Genomic DNA, 21,068 nt, shown 5'->3' with positions numbered 1-21,068 from the left:
ATACGATATTATATCTGGCAGATGATGACAGCTTAAGGGAAGTGATAGAAATTTTAAAAGCTTACGAAAAAGCGACGGGATCGAAAATAAATAAAGAGAAAACAAAGTACAAATATTTGGGGATATGGGAGGGTAGAAAAGACAACATTTGTGAATTCACTTTGTGTGAAGGTCCTATGGACATTTTAGGAATTTCATTTGGAAATAAGGAAGGTGATGCTTTCTGTAATTGGAAAGAGAAGATGAATGCGGTGGATAAAAAATTAGGCCTATGGAAAGCAAGAAAACTTACAATATCGGGGAAAGTTTTGGTCATAAAGAGCGAGGTAGTGCCGAAACTATTACATTTGGCCTATGTGTTTCCGATGCCTCAGATTTATAGAGTACAAATAACGAGGGGGATATTCAAATTCATATGGGGGGGTTATGAGTATGTAAAAAGAGTACACATGTATCAAGAAATTGCAGATGGTGGGAAAGGGGTACCGAACGTTCCTTTAAAGTTGGATACAATATTTTATGCAAATGTTTGTACATTATTGAAAAAGACTTATATGCATAAATGCCAAATATTGTTATGGTTTTGGTTAGCGATACCATACCGGTTTTTGATTGGGTGGGAAAATAAAGGTCCCAAAGCAGAGTCTAGACCAGAATATTTGCAGAGGATGGTTAGATGGGGGAAGAAACATTCGGAATGTAAAGAGGTGGATACAGTATTAAATCATAAACTTTTATACAAAAAACTGGTATGGAAAGCTAATCACAATCAGGTAACGGTGAGCCCGGAAGTGTGGGAACTTGCACAGGACAAGAGTTTCAAAAATGTTTTAAAGGACTTTAACTGGATGCACTTACATAAAAGGCTACCAGTGAGGGTCACAATGCATGCACATAATTTGGGGAAACAAAAAAAGTGTCCAAGGGAAAATTGTGTAGAAGAAGAAACAATTGAACATGTACTATGGGGATGTGAATACGCTAAAAAGGTATGGGAAGGGGTAAAGGGGAAGTACAAAGGGTTGGGGATGGTGACGTATGAAGAAATCACTTTTTTTAGGGCTAAGGGCAAAACAAATGAGAGACATAAAATACGTTGTATGTTGTTGTCAATTATTAAGCTTAAATTATGGAAGGCAAGACAGGGCTGCATAACGGGGGGATTTAAATGGGGGGAAATTGGGACGATTAAGGCTATAGAGAAGGAATTTGAAGGGATATATTGGTACGAACTACAAAAATGGGGAATTGATACGATTAAGGATAGATGGAAAGATTATTTTTTGAAAGTACCCAAAAGGAGGTGGTAGATAAAGGGTAAGGGGTAAAGTGGGGAGGGGGAGATAAGGAGTAATATGATAAGTTATTTGAAAATGTTACTTTGTATGGGGAAAGATGAAAATAGGATTTTTTTTTTTTTTTTTTTTTTTTTTTTTTTTTGTTATGAACGAATGTTGGGAGAAAAGTGAATGTAACCTTATCATTTTAAAGGAAAAGGTAAAATGTTGGAATTGTTGTGGAAAGAAAATAAAAAGAAGGAAAAAAAAAAAAAAATCTGTTCTTATCATCAGCCAGAAATACTAAGTTGAGAGAGCAGCCGCAAAGAAGAATCGCCTCTGTGCCCATTCGGATGGAGGAGCCGGGTTCGCACATAGAAAGGTCTAAGCAGCAACAGCCTGGCTCTCCGGGAGAGGTCGGTGTGGAAGGAGCAAGTTGGGGAGAGTCCCCTCTGAGCACCGGAAGCTTGTGAAGGGATGGGATGGTTTTTTTTAAATAATTTAAATTCTCTATGAAAAAAAAAAGAAAAAAAAAAAAAGGAAAAAACATTTAAATATTTGTTTTCCTGTTGTATTTTAAAAGGGGATGGGAGATAATAAAGAAGTAATCCTTTTAAATGGGGTGGGCTTATGAAAATAAATGAGATGATGATGATGTTGTTATATGTCTGAGTATCAATAAAAATTTTTCCAAAAGAAAAAAATCTGTTCTTATCATTTCGCACTTGATTCTTGGTCTTAGGCTAGGACTGCGACCCTCTCCTTTGGGTGTCTGGGCGGTGAAACCTTGGTTATTTATTGCAGCGCAAAGGTACGTGGTTTTTTTATAGAAATTATTTGTTTGTATTGAAAACGTTTCCTTTTTAATCTTCTGTTGTGTGTTTGTAGCAGGTGTTTTTTCTAAACCTTTGGTGCCTCCGCAATGGCTGGGTATGCCAGTATGCGGAGGCACCACTGTGTGCGCTTCAGTTTAATTGAAAATGTTGGAGAAGTGCCAAAGATGTCCAGGCTGGATTTCTCCAGGAAATTGATTCAACAGGTGTTGGGATTTTCACCAAATGACTTGAATTGCATTTTGACCCTCCCTTTTAACAGGGGTTTTGATGTAAGTTTCAGCTCAAGCGAATTGTTGGAAGAGTTTTGGAGAAGATTCGAAAATTTGAGACCACAATTTGAAATTTTCAATGTGGAGAAACTGACAGACAATACTATGAAAACAGTAATAGTTAAAATGTTTAATGAAACGGTGAATGCCCAAGACATTTGTGTGTGGTTGGGGAGATATTGTACGGTGAAGGGTCAGCCGAGGAAGGTGAGAGATGTGGATGGAATATGGAATTGTGTATGGAAAGTACCAATACAGCAATGGGAAGATCCCCAAGGGTTCCGGGGTTTAAAACATCTCCCGTCCATGATAGTTTTGGGAGATAATAGAGGCTATATCCATTACCAGGGCCAACCAAAGCTCTGCCGGAGGTGTGGGGAGCATGGGCATTTGATAGAGGCATGCGAGGAAATCATCTGTGGGAAATGTAAAGAGAAAGGGCATACGTATGCTGATTGTAAAAATGACCGTAAGTGTAACTTGTGTGGAGGGGAAGGTCACCTCTTTAGGGACTGTCCGCGGTCCTTTGCAAATAAACTTAAAAAAGGAAACCAGATTAATGAGGGAAACCTGATTGCAATGGTAAACGAGGATGTCTTGATTGATGCAGCTGGGACAGATATTTTAAATCAGTTCCCAGCACCTGAAGACGGAGGGGAGGAACAGGAGGAGGAGGGAAAAGGGGAGGAGCATGGAAGACCTGCCCAACCAGAACCCTCAGAGGAGGGGGAGAGAGGGCAGGAGGAGAGTGGAGTTCAGAAAGGAGTAAGTGGTGAAAGTGAAAATGCTCAAGGGCAGCCCCCCCCTGTCCCCCCCTGGCCTTCCTGATTCACAGGTGGCAAAGAGGACTGCAGCAGAACTGTCTTCTGGGACAATTGTTTCAGGAAAGAGAGGGAGGCATGAAATACCTTCAGGGAGTTCCTCAGGGGAGGACTCCAGGGTCTTCCCCTCTGACTCACCAAATGAGGTTTCCTTCCTTAACATAGTTCTGCAGTCAACGCCAAAGGAGCGGATGGTAAATGCAGCTCTGCGACAAAGGCCGTCACCTAGAGTACGAAAAGGGAATAGAGTGGCGGTCCCCCCTTCGGAACCCGGAGAGGTGAAGGAAGAGTTACACTCACAAGAAATAAATTGATGGTATGCCCCCCCAAAGTTTGGGTTGAGCCTTTGAAGAGAACAATCTTTCCTTAGTTTCATAATGACTAGCTTGTGTTCTGTATTAATCTTCATGGCTCTGACCTTCTCATCCATAAATGTCAGGAGTGTTAGGTCTAAAGTAAGAGCCCAAAGTGTTCTATCCTTCTTGAATAGTGTAACATCAGATGTTATTTTAATACAGGAATGTGCTATACCTTTCCTAAAAGCATATGGTCAGTGGCAGGATATGTGGCCACAAATGTCCATCTGGAGTGGATCAAATGAAAATAAAAATGATGGAGTAGCCATATTGGTGAAAAACCCTCTGGTGTCGGTGAAGGGAAGTACTGTAGTAAGTGATGGAAGAGCACTTGTTGTTAACCTTATTTATATGGAAAAGGAATTTAAGCTCTTGAACATTTATGGCCCAAATGACAAACACGAAAGATATGATCTTTTAGAGGCTTTGCAACCCCACTTGTTGGGAAAAGCGCCTTTAGTGTTTGGAGGGGATTTTAACTGTATTTTAAACAGGAAAGATAGAAAAAGAGCCACACAAGATGTGAAGATTGATAAGACGTCACTTTTACTACAAGGTTTAGTCAGAGACTTTAAATTGATAGATTGTTTTCCAACGGTTCATCCAATGGAGGAGGGTTTTACTTGGTATAGTGGAAACGGTGACAGGGCCTCTAGAATTGATTATATCTTTGTTAGAGACTTTTCACCAGTAGAGGCCACTTTGATGCCCGTCTTTTTTTCTGACCATCTGATGTTAACTGTTAAAATTTCCCTTGAACTAGATATAACAATGGGGAGGGGAGTGTGGAGGTTAAACTGCTCCCTACTGGAGGATCAGGATCTGCTCAGACAGTATAAGGAGAGGTATACTGAATGGCAGACTCTCCAGGATTTCTATGCAACACGTGTCTCATGGTGGGAAATGGTGAAGTGTAGGACTCGGTCCTTTTTTAAACAAGCAGGAAAGAGAAAGAAGGCCGCAAAAGACAGGTGTATGAGAGGACTACAGAAAAGGTTACAGAGGTACCATCTCTTAAATAGGTGGGGTTTACACTTCTACGAAGAAATTAGAGAGGTTAAAAAAGAAATGCAGAAAATAGCAAATGATAAAAGTATGGGAGTCATACTAAGGAGTAGAGAGAGAGCGAGAGAGGAGGGAGAAAAATGTACGAGATACTTTTTCAAAAAAATTATGAACAAACCTGGCTCTGTCTCTCAGCTAAGAAACAGAGCTGGAGAAAAAGTAGTGAGTACTGAAGGTATAATAAAAGTGATTGAAGAATATTATGAAAACCTGTATGGGGAGAAAAATGTGGAGGAAAGAGTCATTGAGCAAACCCTGGAATATATTGATAAGATTGTTGAGTCTAGTGATATGTTAAGTCAACCTTTTACTACAGCCGAGTTAGGTCAGTGTCTTAAGAGTTTTAAAACTGGAAAATCCCCTGGTTTAGATGGCCTGCCGATTGAGTTTTATCTGACATTTTGGGATATTTTAGCTACTGATTTACTTTCAATTTTTACAGATTTTAGTGAATTAGATAAGCTGCCTGAAAGTTTTAGAATGGGTTTAGTCACACTCGTTCATAAAGGGAAGGATAAAACTCTCTTGGAAAATTGGAGACCGATTACGCTTTTAAACTGTGACTGTAAATTATTCAGCAAGCTTCTAGCAGAAAGGACAAGACCGGTTTTGGACCAGATAATCCACCAAGACCAAGCATGTACTGTAAAGGGCAGGAAGATCACGGATAGTCTGGTGTTGATTAGAGACACGATTTGTTTTGCTCGAAAGAGAAACAAGCGACTGATTGTTTTGAATTTAGACTTTGAAAAAGCCTTCGATAGAATATCTCACCGGTACCTTTTTAAAGTTTTGCAGAAGATGGGTCTCCCAGAAAGGCTTATATCCTGGGTAAAGTTGTTGTACACAGATATAAAGAGCAGATTTGTCATGAATGGGACCCTGACGAATGCAGTTCAGGTGAACTGTGGTTTACGACAGGGATGTCCCCTGTCCGCTCTTTTATATGTTATTTGTATTGAACCCCTGGCACAAATTTTGAGGAAAGATAAGAGTATAAACGGGATGAACATACCTGGGAGTGGGGGGCAGGTGGCAAAGTGTGTACTGTACATGGATGATATTAGCATCCTGTGTACAGACATATCCTCGATGAGAAGGACTTTTGAAGTTACGGACTGGTTCGGAAGGGCTTCGGCCTCTAGACTCAACAGGGGCAAGACTCAGGTACAATTCTACGGGCCATGGGAGACTATAGAATTGACTGGACTTGGAATAAATGTGACACAAACCGACCAAAAAATTTTAGGGGTTAGATTTGATAAGGATGGTGGAGGAAAGGCAAATTGGCCGGGAATGATAGGAAAAGTGAATCAACGATTAGGCCTATGGAGACTGAGAAAGCTGACTCTTGGAGGGAAGGTTTTAGTAATTAAGGCAGTGATTTTACCCTTGCTTCTTTTAGTCAGCGCAGTCTTTTTGCCACCAAAGGACGTATTGTTAAAACTAGAACGAGCCATCTTTTACTTTCTATGGGACTCCAAATGGGAGAGACTTAAAAGAGGGATAATGAAGAAATTAAAGGAAGATGGTGGCAAAGGAGTCCCAGATCTGTATTTATTCATGGGAAGCCTCTATACAAGTAGCCATATGAGACAGGCTACGAGTCCTAATAGTAATCCTCTGACACAGGCATGGGTTAGATTTTGGTTAGGTAGCTACCTAAGACAAAAGAAAATCCTGCCAGTAGATCTTAGAGTCCCCGTCTCCTTTGATGTTCCTGAAGCCTATGTAGAGCTGAAATCCTTTTTAACCTCCTTTAAATTGGAAGATCAGAGTTTGGACATTTTAACAAAACATCATTCTCTCATTTCAGTTGTGCAGGAGAGGGGAGAGGTGGTCCCAGTCAGAGGCCTCCCTATTGGAGAGGCCATAGAAGTGTGGCGTCTGACAAACCATCCCGTCCTTTCTAACAGGCTCCAGGATATGTCCTGGATGGTGGCTCATGAGATTCTCCCAGTCAGGGCTGTCATGCACTCCAGAGGAATGTCGACAACAGAAATGTGTCCCCGACCGGGTTGTGGCGCGCCTGAGACGGTGAGGCACCTACTCTGGGAGTGCAGTGCTGCTATAGACCTGTGGGACATGGCCGGCTCCTTAAATTTCCCGTACTTACCAGCAAGGGAGGTCCTGACAGCAAACCTAATCCTCTATGGGGTGAGCCAAGGAGTGAAAACGCAAAGAAAAGGCTTTGAAAAGCAGTGGCTCGCCCTTGCTGCTATAAAAGACGCCATTTGGACCTCCAGAAACTTGTTGGTGAGCAAGCACACGCAGATCCCCCCCGTGGCTGCTCTCCGAATGGCAACAGCAACAGTAAAAGAGATCTGTGCCAGAAATACTAAGTTGAGAGAGCAGCCGCAAAGAAGAATCGCCTCTGTGCCCATTCGGATGGAGGAGCCGGGTTCGCACATAGAAAGGTCTAAGCAGCAACAGCCTGGCTCTCCGGGAGAGGTCGGTGTGGAAGGAGCAAGTTGGGGAGAGTCCCCTCTGAGCACCGGAAGCTTGTGAAGGGATGGGATGGTTTTTTTTAAATAATTTAAATTCTCTATGAAAAAAAAAAGAAAAAAAAAAGAAAAAGGAAAAAACATTTAAATATTTGTTTTCCTGTTGTATTTTAAAAGGGGATGGGAGATAATAAAGAAGTAATCCTTTTAAATGGGGTGGGCTTATGAAAATAAATGAGATGATGATGATGTTGTTATATGTCTGAGTATCAATAAAAATTTTTCCAAAAGAAAAAAATCTGTTCTTATCAGTTTGGGCGAGAAGCAATGAAGGATGGCGGCATCGTCGGCCAATTTTTCTGAGAGGAACGCATGGACGTATGGAACAAGAAATACGCTGAGATTCGAACTTATGGAGAAAGATACGCAATTTCATGACAGAATAACCTTCGGACGAAGAATCATTTTTGAAGCCCTAAAGATACAGCCGGAGGAGATCTTCTGCCTTCAACAGAGTGCTGCAAGCAAGCACTATGATGTGACCTTTTGTACTGGAGAGTATGCGGAAGAAGTGAGAAAGAAGAGTATCGTGGAAGAAGATGAGGAACTGCGGAAATATACGGTGACCCCTTTGTACCGGAACGATTATAGAATTTTAACGATACATATGTATAATCCTTGGGTCACGGAAGAGACTATCAAGTACTTCCTGGGGAGATACGTTACTGTCCTCCCAGGAGTACGGAAAATAAAGGACGGCCTCGGCCTATGGACTGGAAAGAGACAATTTCGCATCAAATTGAATGCGGATATGGACAGCGAGGATGGATATTGCCATCCGCCCGCAGTATTTTCCATTGGAGCGGATAGAGGCTTCCTAGTTTACGCAGGGCAGCCTCAAGCATGTAGGAAATGCGGGAGTGTTGGACATAACGCGGACAAATGTGACCAGGTGAGGTGTAGGAGTTGTGGCAAGCTTGGTCATATAACAAAGGACTGTAAGGAGCCCAGAAGATGCCACCTATGTGACTCAGACGCACATATGGCGAGAGACTGCACTAAGCCCCGGCCATATTCGGCCGTGGTGAAGACTGGACTCGTTGAGGAAGATCGCAGCGAAGTGGAAATAGACTCTGACGCCAGAGAAAGGCCACAGGAGCCGCCACCAGCTGCTGGAAATCAGGCTAACGAGGATAAAGCGGGGAGCGCGGAGGAGGGGACGGAGCGGCGAGAGGAGAAGGGGGAGAGGAGTCCCGAGCAAGACGGTGAGAAAGAGAAGCAGGGGGAGGATCCCCATTTGTGGGAAGTGGCCGCAAAGCCACGGAGAAAATCTGCAAAGAGGAGGAGAAAGGTGAGCCCGGCCGCCTCCTCGGAAGAGGTTAAGATAAGAGACCAGGAAGTCAGGGAGGAGGTTTTGGAGGAAGGTGGGAACGTGGAGGGGTATGTATGGAGAGGAACACAGACTGAGTGTATGCATACCCCGTTAAGTGACGTGACAAGTGACGGGGACATGGAAGAGGAAGGTGAGAGTGAAGAAAAGTCAGAGGACTCCTTTATAAAAAACTTATTGTTACATGTTAACATGGATAGATAAAGACTATGGGAGAAGAGCAAAAATTTATCAAGTGTCTTATCGCAACCCTTTTTCTTTGTTTTTTTCTTTTTTTTCTTTTTTTTCTCATTCTTTTTTTGTTTAATCCTGCTCTTAGTGCTCTACTTGCCCCTCTGTTTATGGTATGGGGAAAATACGAATAATTACTTTGAATGTTAGGGGGCTAAAAAACGCCCGAAAGAGGAAAATGGTCTACGAATTTTTACTATGTTATAATTTTGATATTTGTTTGGTACAAGAAGCCCATCTAAAGGATGAGGGGGATGTTGTTGTGTTTACTGAGGAATGGAGGGGAGGGGAAGCCTCTTGGAGCATCGGGGGGGTACATGGGACTGGAGTCGGGGTGCTATGTGGGAATAAAGGTATTCGGATAATGGAGAGCTATACGGTAATACAAGGAAGGGTAATGGTGGTGGATGTTGAAAAAAATGGGACCCAATGCCGGATAATAAATGTGTACGCACAGGTGGAGCACGGGCTACGTAGGGACCTCTTCCAAAAATTGGACACCTGTTTCTTGACAAAAAAGGACATTATTGTGGGAGGGGACTTTAACTGCTCTCTGGAAAAGGAAAAGTGCTCCCTCCCCTTTAAGACCTTTATTAAAAAATATGAATTAATAGATGTAATGGGGAAACTACAGGGAAAGCAGGTGGGGTACACATGGAAGAACTCAAGGGGGGCGAAAAGTAGGCTAGATTATATTCTTGTAGGAAAAAAGTGTAAAATAATAAACGGAAAAACTATACCGGCTCTTTTTACAGACCACCAAGCTGTGGATGTGGAGCTTGAGATAGAAGGGCCTGATTTTGGAAAAGGGTACTGGAAGTTTAACAACGATGTGCTTGCTGAAAAATCCTATAGGGAAGGTTTTATAAAAATCTTCCCTTTATGGGTAGAGATGAAAAGCTTATACAGCAATGTTGTGTTTTGGTGGGAGGACATAAAGAAAAAAATAAAAAAGTTCACGGTCGATTATTGCTCAGAGAGAGCAAAGTTTAGAAAGAAGGAGTTTGACATAATACAAAAAGAGATAGAACATATTTATGTTACGCAAAATAAGGGAAAGGAAAAAATAAAGGAAGGGTATTTGGAAAATTTAAAAATAAGACAGGAAGAATTGCTCGAGAGGAAAGCAAGGGCTGTAATATATAAACTAAAGCAGGAAGAGTATGAGGAAAATGAGAAATGCTCCTCATATTTTTTCAGAAAGATGAAGATAAGAGATAAGAGGGGGGTTATAAGGAAATTGGAGAAGGATGGAAATGTGATTAGGGGGAAGGAAAACATGTTAAAAATGGTGAAAGAATATTATGGAGAATTGTTCAAGAAGGAGAACTTGGATGAGGGAAAGGGGGAGTTTTTTATAAGATCCCTAAAGAGAAGGTTACCGGAAGATGAAAGAGGCAAGTTGGGGGGGGAATTGACAGTAGAAGAGGCACACAATGTGATAAAGGCAATGAAGGCTAATAAGGTGCCTGGTATAGACGGCCTAACAAAAGAATTTTATGTGGCTTTCTGGGATATGGTGGGGATACACCTTATAGGGGTTTTTAAGGAAATCGTGGAGGGAGAAGAGATGTCAGATAGTATGAAAACGGGAGTGGTGTCCATACTGCTTAAGAAAGGAAATCCAAACCATCTAGACAATTATAGACCATTAACTATGTTGTGCGTGGACTATAAAATCTTGAGTAAGATTTTGGCAAACAGGCTAGCAGGAGTCACGTCGCACATAGTAGAGATGGATCAAACTTGCGGGGTACAGGGGAGGCAGATCACATGGAACTTACATCTACATAGGGATGTACTCACATATGTAAAGGAGAGAAACATAGCGGCAATATGCGTTAGTTTGGACCAGCAAAAAGCGTTTGATAGAGTAGACCACGCTTTTTTGTGGAAGGTAATGGACGGATTGGGCCTAGGAGGGGTTTTTACAAAATGGGTAAAAGTCCTATATAAGGGCATAAATTCAAAAATAAAAATTAATGGTTACCTCACGGACAAAGTACAACAAACAAGAGGATTGAGGCAAGGGTGTCCACTATCGGTGGTGCTCTTCGTGCTTTACGCTGAACCCCTGGCTTGTGCAATAAGGGAGAGTCTAGTCGTAAAGGGGATAACGCTGCCACGGGGCGAGAGCTTAAAAATATCTCAATACGCGGACGATACGATATTATACCTGGCAGACGACGAAAGTTTAAGGGGAGTGATAGAAATCTTAAATGATTACGAAAAAGCAACAGGATCGAAAATAAACAAAGAGAAGACGATGTATAAATATCTTGGGAAGTGGGAAGGGAGAAAGGATAACATTTGTGATTTTATGTTGTGTGAAGGTGCTATGGACATATTAGGAATTTCTTTTGGGAACAAGGAGGGAGACGCCTTATGCAACTGGAAAAAGAAGATGACTGCAGTAGATAGAAATTTGGGATTATGGAAAACAAGAAAACTCTCAATTTCAGGGAAAGCGTTGGTCATAAAGGCTGAGGTGTTGCCAAAGTTGCTACACTTGGCCTATGTTTTTCCGATGCCGCAGAAGTATAGAGCTCAATTAATGAGGGGGATATTTAAATTCATATGGGGGGGGTTATGAATACGTAAAAAGGGTGCAAATGTACCAAGAAATAGCAGATGGTGGGAAGGGGGTGACAAACGTCCCATTGAAGTTGGATGCAATATTTTATGCAAGTGTTTGTACACTATTGAAAAAGACATATATGCACAAATGTCAAATCCTGTTATGGTTCTGGTTGTCGATACCATATCGGTTCTTAATAGGGTGGGACAACAAAGGCCCTAAAGCGGAGACTAGGCCGGAGTATTTCCAGCGAATGGTAAAGTGGGGGAGGAGACATACGGAATGTAAGGAGGTGGATACAATTGTAAATCACAAGCTACTATACAAAAAATTGGTACAGAAATCTAATGTCAACTTAGTAATGGTGAGCTCAGAAGTGTGGGAACGGGCTCAGGATAAGAGTTTTAAGAACGGATTAAAGGATTTTAATTGGTTGCACTTGCATAGAAGACTACCAGTAAGAGTCACAATGTATGCCCACGATTTGGGGAAACAAAAAGTTTGTCCAAGGGAAAATTGTAAGGAAGATGAAACGATTGAACATGTATTATGGGGATGTGAATATGCAAAAAAGGTGTGGGTCGGGGTAAAAGGGAGTTATAAGTGCTTGGAAAACGTGACATATGATGAAATCACCTCGTTCGGGGTTAAGAGAGTGGGAAAAGAGCAATATAAAGTACTTTGTATGCTGTTATCAATTGTAAAGCTTAAATTATGGAAAGCAAGACAGGGTTTCATAACGGGGGTGTATAAATGGGGAGAAATTGGAACAGTTAAGGCAATAGAGAAAGAATTTGAAGGTATATATTGGCACGAACTAGAAAAGTGGGGAAGTGACACAATTAAGGATAGGTGGAAAGCTTTTTTTCTTAAACCCACCCAAAAGAAGGTGGTAAGTGACAGGGAGCGAGATAGTAGGTATGTGTTGGTTGTTATTGTTTATCAAAATGTTCTTTGCTTCGTGTGTTGGAAATCGGATTTAGCTCGGGAGAATGCTCTTTGGGATGGAAAGAAATGAAGAAATGTAAATGTTGTGGAAAAAAAAAAAAAAAAAAAAAGATAAGATGTTTGAGCTATTTGGAATATGAATGTAAAGTGTGGAGATACTTTGAAAAGAAAATAAAAAAAGGAAAAAAAAATCTGTTCTTATCAGAGGAGGTGGGAAGCAAAAAAAGATGGCGACGTCGTCGGCCAGTTTTTCTGAGAGGGACGCATGGACTTTTGGAACAAGAAATACACTGAGATTTGAACTCATGGAGAAAGACACACAACTTCAGTGGACTATAAAATTTTCAGTCGAACTCTAGCAAGACGCCTGGCCCGAGTCTTGCCTGCTATTATTAATGCAGACCAGACATGCGGGGTAAAGGGCAGGCAGATTAGTTGGAACTTACAACTACATAGAGATGTGCTTACATACATCGAAGAGAGGAACTTGACAACAATATGCGTAACACTTGATCAGGAAAAAGCTTTTGACAGGGTTAATCATGATTTCTTGCGGAGGGTGATGAGAAATTTTGATATAGGAGGAAAATTTTTGAATTGGATAAGTATGATGTATACTGACATAATCTGCAAGATAAAGATAAATGGACACTTAACAGAGGAAATACAACAAACGAGAGGGCTACGGCAGGGTTGCCCCCTGTCCGCCCTACTCTATGTTATATACGTAGAACCCTTAGCATGTGCAATAAGAGGAAACGAGAAAATTAAAGGAGTGCCCTTGCCAGGGGGGGAGGTGTTGAAGATCTCCCAGTACGCTGACGACACAGTCCTTTACTTGGAAGATGATGAAAGTGTGAGGGAGACGATGAGAACAATACAGACCTTTGAGAGTGCGGCAGGGTCAAAGGTCAATAAGGAGAAATCACAATATAAATTTTTGGGACGATGGGCAGGTAGGAGAGAGACGCTTTGTGTGAAGGGCCCATGCGGGTCCTGGGCATTGATTTTGGAAATCCAGGGGGGGATGCAAATTACAACTGGGATTTGAAGATAGCAAAGATCTTAAGGAATTAGGGGATGTGGGCCAAAAGAAAGCTTACTATAACTGGCAAAGTACTGGCCGTAAAAGCTGACATTTTACCTGCCCTATTGCATTTGGCATATGTTTTTCCAATGCCACAGACCTATAGGAAGAAATTAACACGGGGAGTTTTCAAATAAAATTTTTTTTTTGGGGGGGGGGGGGGGGGGGGGGGGGGTATGAATATGTAAAAAGAACAATTATGTATCAGACAATACCAAAAGGTGGGAGGGATGTTCCACACATCCCTTTGAAGTTGGATGTGATATATTACAGCAACATATGCAACTTATTGAATGGGTCCAATGTACATAAATGCCAAGTCTTGATCCGCTTTTGGTTATCCGGTCCCATGAGACAACTGATCGAGTGGGATAATAGGGTGCCAAGGGCGGAGAGCAGACCAGATTATTTTTCAAGGATTATTAAATGGCGGGAGAAGCATGAGGAATTTAAGGATAAAGACCTCTGCTTGAATCATAAACATAGATTATGTGATAATAAGAACTGTCCGAGAAGCATATGTCAAACAGAAGAAACAATAGAGCATGTAATGTGGGGATGCCCCTTTGCGAGGGAAGTGTGGGGTGAAATGCAGAAGCAGTATGTTTGTTTAAAAGGGATTTTGTACGATGAAGTAATGTTCTTTACGGGATGGGAGAAGGGAAGTAACCGTAAAGGAAAGTCTTTGTTATTAGTGTCCTTGGTAAAACTATATTTGTGGAAGGCCCGGCAAGGGTATATTTTGGGGTCATACAAATGGACAGCCAAGAGCATATGTAGATTGGTAGAGAAGGAAATAGAAAAAGTGCGGCTGCTGGAGAAATTGAAATGGGGGTGGGATACAATTAAGGATAGATGGAAAGACATTCCTTAGAAGTCACTTAATATAGAGGCCTAAGAAGAAAAGTTTTTTGGTTGTTCTGTTCGTTTCTTTAAGAGCAACACATGGTAAGATCAGTATTGAGTTGATAAAAGGATTGGAAAATAACGTAACGGGGATTTTTATGCCAATTTAGAAGATGTGATGTAACTTTGGTATGACTGTACAATTGAACGTGTGTTTCTCCTCTTTACGACTTATTATTTTGCTATTTAGATGCCACAGTACTTGTAGAAAGGACTTTTGAACCTTTCGATCAATGGAGAGAGAAAATGTCTCGCTTTGTATAGAATAGGCTTACCCTTTGTGATGTTTAATAATGTACACGTATGCGATGTTTTGTTTTTTGAAAATAAAAAAAAGGAAAAAAAAAATCTGTTCTTATCAGAGGAGGTGGGAAGCAAAAAAAGATGGCGACGTCGTCGGCCAGTTTTTCTGAGAGGGACGCATGGACTTTTGGAACAAGAAATACGCTGAGATTTGAACTCATGGAGAAAGACACACAACTTCACGACAGAATAACTTTTGGAAGGAGAATCCTCTTTGAAGCCTTGAAGATACAGCCGGAGAAGATATTCTGCCTACAACAGAGCACTGCAAGTAAGCACTATGATGTGACATTCTGTACAGGAGAATACGCGGAAGAAGTGAGAAGGAAGAGCATTGTGGAAGAAGATAAAGAACTGCGGAGATATATGGTGACCCCTTTGTATCGCAATGATTACAGAATTTTAACGATACATATGTATAACCCATGGGTCACGGAGGAGACTATCAGGTACTTTTTAGGGAGATACGTTACTGTTCTCCCAGGAGTACGAAAGATAAAGGACGGTCTGGGCATATGGACCGGAAAGAGACAATTTCGCATCAAATTGAGTGCGGATATGAACAGTGAAGATGGATATTGCCACCCACCTGCAGTCTTTTCTATTGGAGCGGACAGAGGCTTTCTTGTTTACGCAGGGCAGCCTCAAGCATGTAGGAAATGCGGGAGTGTTGGACATAATGCGGAACAATGCGACCAGGTGAGGTGTAGGAGTTGCGGCAAGCTTGGACATTTTTACGAGGGACTGCAAGGAGCCCAGAAGATGTCACTTATGTGACTCGGATGCACACATGGCGAGAGATTGTACTAAGCCACGGCCTTATTCAGCCGTGGTAAAGACTGGACTTATTGGGGAAGAACGTAGCGAAGAGGAAATAGACTCTGGTGTAGGAGCAAGGCCACAGGAGCCGCTACCAGCTGCTGGAAATCAGGCTAACGAGGACAAAGTGGAAAGTGTGGAGGAGGGGATGGTGCGACGTGAGGAGAAGGGAGAGAGGAGTCTTGAGCAAGATGGCGAGAAAGTACAGCAGGGGGAGGATCCCCAAAAATGTTGGGAAGTGGTCGGAAAACCACGGAGAAAGTCTGCTAAAAGGAGGAGAAAGGTGAGTCCAGCCGCTTCCTCTGAAGATGGTAAGCTAAGAGATCAGGATGTTAGGGAGGAGGTTTTGGAGGAAGGTGGGAATGTGGAGGGGTATGTGTTGAGGGGAACACAGACTGAGTGCATGCATACCCCTCTAAGTGATGTGACAAGCGATGGAGATATGGAAGAGGAAGGCGAGAGCGAAGAAAAGTCAGAGGACTCTTTCATAAAAGACCTTTTGTTACACGTCAATATGGATAGTTAGAGAATCCAAGAGAGGAGGTAAAATATACCAAGAGACTCATTGTAATTTTTTTTCTCTTTATTTATTTATTTATTTATTTATTTATTTGCCCTTAGTGCTCCACTTGCCTTTTGTTTATGGTATGGGGGAAATACGGATAATTACCCTGAATGTTAGGGGGCTAAAAAGTGCCCAAAAGAGAAAAATTGTTTATGAATTTTTATTGAGCTACAATTTCGATGTTTGTTTGGTCCAGGAAGCTCATCTGAGAGATGAGAGGGATGTTGCTTTGTTTACTGAGGAATGGAGGGGAGGGGAAGCTTCTTGGAGCATTGGGGGGGTACATGGGACTGGAGTTGGGGTGTTATGTGGGGATAAGGATATTCGGATAATTGAGAGCTTTACTGTAATACAAGGAAGGGTAATGGTGGTGGATATCGATAAAAATGGGACTCAATGCCGGATAATAAATGTATATGCACAGGTGGAGCATGGGCTACGTAAGGACCTTTTCCAAAAAATGGATACTTGTTTTTTGACTAGGAAAGATATTATTGTGGGAGGGGATTTTAATTGCTCTTTGGAAAGGGAAAAGTTTTCCCTCCCCTTTAGGACCTTCATTAAGAAATATGGATTAATTGACGTAATGGGGAAGTTACTGGGAAAGCAAGTGGGGTATACTTGGAAGAACACAAGGGGGGTGAAGAGTAGGTTAGATTACATTTTAGTAGGAAAAAAGTGCAAAATAATAGAGGGAAAAACAATGCCGGCCCTCTTCACAGATCATCAAGCAGTTGATGTGGAGCTAGAGATAGTAGGGCCAGACTTTGGAAAAGGGTATTGGAAGTTTAACAACGACGTCCTCGCAGAGAAAGCCTATAGGGAAGGCTTCATGAAAATCTTCCCGATATGGGCCGAGATGAAAAGCTTATACAGTAACAACGTGGTTTGGTGGGAGGACATGAAGAAAAAAATCAAAAAGTTTACGGTCGAATATTGTACAGAGAGGGCAAAAGTCCGAAAGAAAGAGTTCGACACAATACAAAAAGAAATAGAAATAATCTATGTTATGGAAAATAGGGGAAGGGAAATTAAAAAGGAAGGGTACTTGGAAAATTTAAAAATGAGACAGGAGGAATTACTTGAGAGGAAAGCGAGGGCCGTAATATATAAATTAAAACAGGAAGAGTATGAGGAGAATGAGAAATGCTCCTCATACTTTTTTAGCAAAATGAAGACTAGGGATAAGAGGGGGGTTATAACGGAACTGGAGAGGGATGGAAAGGTGATAAGGGGGAAAGATGATTTGTTAAAAACGGTGGAAGAATATTATGGAAAATTGTTTACAAAGGAGAGCTTGGATGAGGGGAAGGGGGAGGTTTTTATAAGATCGCTAAGGAGAAGGCTACCTGAAGAAGAAAATGGCAAGCTGGGGGGGGAATTGACAGTAGGGGAGGTGTATAATGTGGTAACGGCAATGAAGGCCAATAAGGTGCCCGGTATAGACGGTGTTACACCCCGGCCTAGGCAACCAGAGTGCAACACGAAAAAAGTAAAAATAAAGAAAGAAAAACACACAAAAAAACCCCCACTAAAGCTCACCACCAAAATCCCAAAACGAAAGTATCGACAAATCTATTTACAGCTATTTACAACAAACTATTTATTTACAACAAAACACCAAACTATTTACAACACGGGGGAGATCGCGACCATGACACACTGAAACACAGGGTTAAAATACCTAGAGGGAGCAATCAGGAAAATGGACAACAAGAGGGAAACACAGCTGGGGCAACTCAGAACTGACGAGACAGGGAAACGTAAACTGAAAACACTAAGATAACACAGACTTTCAAAGTAAAACAGGAAACACATAACAGTCACGCCAAAAACAACACACTGACAACACCGAAACGTAACAGACGGCCTAACAAAAGAATTTTACGTGGCGTTCTGGGATATGGTGGCGATCCAACTTTTGGAGGTTTTTAAGGAAATCATGGAGGGAGGAGAGATGCCGGAAAGCATGAAAACGGGAGTGGTGACTATTCTGTTTAAGAAAGGAAACCCGAACCAACTAGATAATTACAGGCCACTAACTATGCTGTGCGTGGACTTTAAAGTACTGAGTAAGGTTCTGGCGAATAGGCTAGCAGGAGTCATGTCACACATAGTGGAAATGGACCAAACTTGTGGGGTACAGGGGAGGCAAATCACATGGAACTTACATCTACACAGGGATGTACTCACATATGTAAAGGAGAGAAACATTGCTGCAATATGTGTTAGCCTGGATCAGCAGAAAGCTTTCGATAGAGTAGACCACGCTTTTTTGTGGAAGGTTATGGAGGGGCTGGGTCTAGGAGGAGGAGGGGAGCCACGTTGTTAAAGGGATAACGCTGCCCCGGGGCGAGAGCTTAAAAATATCACAATACGCGGATGATACAATATTATACTTGGCAGATGATGAAAGCTTAAGGGGAGTGATAGACATCCTATATGATTATGAAAAAGCAACTGGATCGAGAATAAACAAGGAGAAGACTAGGTACAAATACCTTGGGAAGTGGGAGGGGAGGAAGGACAAGATCTGTGATTTTATGTTGTGTGAAGGCCCTATGGATGTATTAGGGATTTCTTTTGGGAACGGGGAGGGGGATGCATTGTGTAATTGGAAAAAGAAGATGACTGCAGTCGAAAAAAAATCTGGGATTATGGAAGACAAGAAAACTCTCCGTTTCAGGGAAAGTGTTGGTTGTAAAGGCCGATGTATTGCCAAAGCTGCTACATTTGGCCTACGTCTTTCCGATGCCACAGAAGTATAGAGCTCAACTAATGGGGGGAATATTTAATTTCATATGGGGGGGCTATGAATATGTGAAAAGGGCGCTAATGCATCAGGAAATAGCAGATGGAGGGAGGGATGTGCCAAACGTTCCTCTGAAGCTGGATGCAATATTCTATAGCAATGTATGTATACTCCTGAAAAAGACATATATACACAAATGCCAAATCTTGATATGGTTTTGGCTGTCCATACCATACCGGTTTCTAATAGGGTGGGATAATAAAGGCCCTAAAGCGGAGACTAGGCCGGAGTACTTCCAGCGAATGGTAAAGTGGGGGAGGAGATATACGGAATGTAAAGATGAGGATACAGTGATAAATCACAAGTTACTATATAGGAAACTGGTACAGAAACTCAATGTCAATCCAGTAATGGTGAGCTCTGAAGTGTGGGTACGGGCCCAGGACAAGAGTTTTAAGAACGGGCTTAAAGATTTTAATTGGTTGCACTTGCATAGAAGGCTACCAGTCAGGGTCACGATGTATGCCCATAATTTGGGGAAGCAAAAAGTTTGTCCAAGGAAAAACTGTACGGAAGATGAAACAATTGAACATGTATTATGGGGATGTGAATATGCAAAAAAGGTGTGGGATGGGGTGAAAAAGAGTTATAAGTGCTTGGAGAATGTGACATATGATGAAATCACTTCGTTTGGGGTTAAAGGAGTGGGGAAAGAACAAAACAAAATAATTTGTATGCTGATATCAATTGTAAAACTTAAATTATGGAAAGCAAGGCAGGGACATATAACTGGAGTGTATAAATGGGGAGAGATAGGAACAGTTAAGGCAATAGAGAAAGAATTTGAAAGTATATACTGGCACGAATTAGAAAAGTGGGGAAGTGATACAATTAAGGATAGGTGGAAAATCACCTTTTTAAAACCACCAAGAAAAAGGTGGTAAGTGATAAGGAGCGAGATAATAGAAACGCGATTGTTTCTTCGGTTTCTGGTCTTTCATTTTGTGGGATTTTCTTGTTGATCAACTTCTCTTTTCTTTCTGTAGAATGTTTATTTAGGTGTAAAGAAATGAAGGTATGACAAGGATTTGGAAAGTAGTATGTTAAGATGTATGAGAAATGTGAAATGTGAATGTAAAGTATGGAAATGTTTTGGAAAGCAAATAAAAAAAGGAAAAAAACTGTTCTTATCAGTTTAATTGAATTAAATCAATTAATTAAATTAATCGATGGTATGACCCCTCGACTTCTTGGGTTGAGCCGTGGAGAGAATAAACTTCTTTTAGCTTTAAAATGACTGGTTCGCTACTGTTTTTACTTCTCATCTATAAATGTTAGGAGTGTTAGGTCCAAAGTAAGAGCCCAAAGTATCTTGTCCTTTCTGAATAGTGTAACGACAGACGTTATCTTACTTCAGGAATGTGCCATACCCTTCTTAAACGTATACAATCAGTGGCAGGACATGTGGCCGCAAATGTCAATATGGAGTGGATCAAACGGGAATAAAAACGATGGTGTAGCCATACTGATAAAAAACCCACTTGTCTTGGTGAAAGGAAGTACCGTAGTGAGTGAAGGAAGAGCACTCCTAGTCAATCTTACTTATATGGAAAAGGAATTAAATCTCTTGAATATTTATGGCCCAAATGATAAACATGAGAGATATGATTTATTAGAGGCATTGCAGCCCCACTTGCTGGGGAGGGCGCCTTTAGTGTGTGGGGGGGATTTTAATTGTGTTTTAAACAGGAAAGATAGGAGAAAAGCTAGACGAGATTTTAAGATTGACAAGACGTCACTCCTACTACAGGGTTTGGTTAGAGATTTTAAATTAACAGATTGTTTTTCAGCGGTTCATCCCAAGGAAGAGGGTTTTACCTGGTTTAGTGGAGCTGGCGATAGGGCCTCCAGGATCGATTATTTTTTTGTTAGAGACGCTTCACCAACTGAGGCCACTTTGATGCCCGTCTTTTTCTCTGACCACCTGATGCTAACCGTTAAAATTTCCCTTGGACTAGGTATAACAATGGGGAGAGGAGTGTGGAGACTTAACTGCTCCCTGCTGGAGGACCAGGACCTGGTTAGACAGTATAAGGAGAGGTATACTGAATGGCAGACTCTCCAGGACTTGTATGTAACACGTGCCTCGTGGTGGGAAATGGTGAAGGACAGGACTCAGTCCTTTTTCAAACAAGCAGGGAAAAAGAAGAAGGCTGCGAAAGACAGGTGTATGAGAGGATTACAGAAACGACTACAGAGGTATCATCTCTTAAATCGGTGGGGGTTGGACTTTTATGAAGAAATCAGAGAGGTAAAAAAAGAAATGCAGGGAATAGCAAACGACAAAAGTAAGGGAGTTATATTAAGAAGTAGAGAGAAAGTGAGAGAGGATGGAGAAAAATGTACGAGATACTTTTTTAA

At 41.6% G+C, this 21,068-nt stretch overlaps 2 protein-coding genes across 2 annotated transcripts in view; both read left to right on the top strand.

The window, feature by feature from the left end:
• Nucleotides 1-21,068, top strand: part of LOC146619407 (transient receptor potential cation channel subfamily V member 1-like) — a 118,960-nt gene that overhangs the window by 65,111 nt on the left and 32,781 nt on the right. The gene's annotated exons all lie outside the window — the stretch shown is intronic.
• Nucleotides 3,167-7,132, top strand: LOC146619413 (uncharacterized). Its single transcript, XM_085371408.1, has 2 exons — nucleotides 3,167-3,397; nucleotides 6,452-7,132. The coding sequence occupies exons 1-2, from the start codon at nucleotides 3,167-3,169 to the stop codon at nucleotides 7,130-7,132; spliced, it is 912 nt and encodes a 303-aa protein (XP_085227534.1).

Source organism: Diplotaxodon limnothrissa, linkage group LG14 (assembly GCF_057381915.1).
Source record: "Diplotaxodon limnothrissa isolate DT_005_m linkage group LG14, D_limnothrissa_male_GT1.1, whole genome shotgun sequence".
NCBI lineage: Eukaryota > Metazoa > Chordata > Actinopteri > Cichliformes > Cichlidae > Diplotaxodon > Diplotaxodon limnothrissa.
The sequence above is the reverse complement of the archived record's forward strand: the minus strand, read 5'-3'. Positions and strand labels throughout refer to the sequence as shown.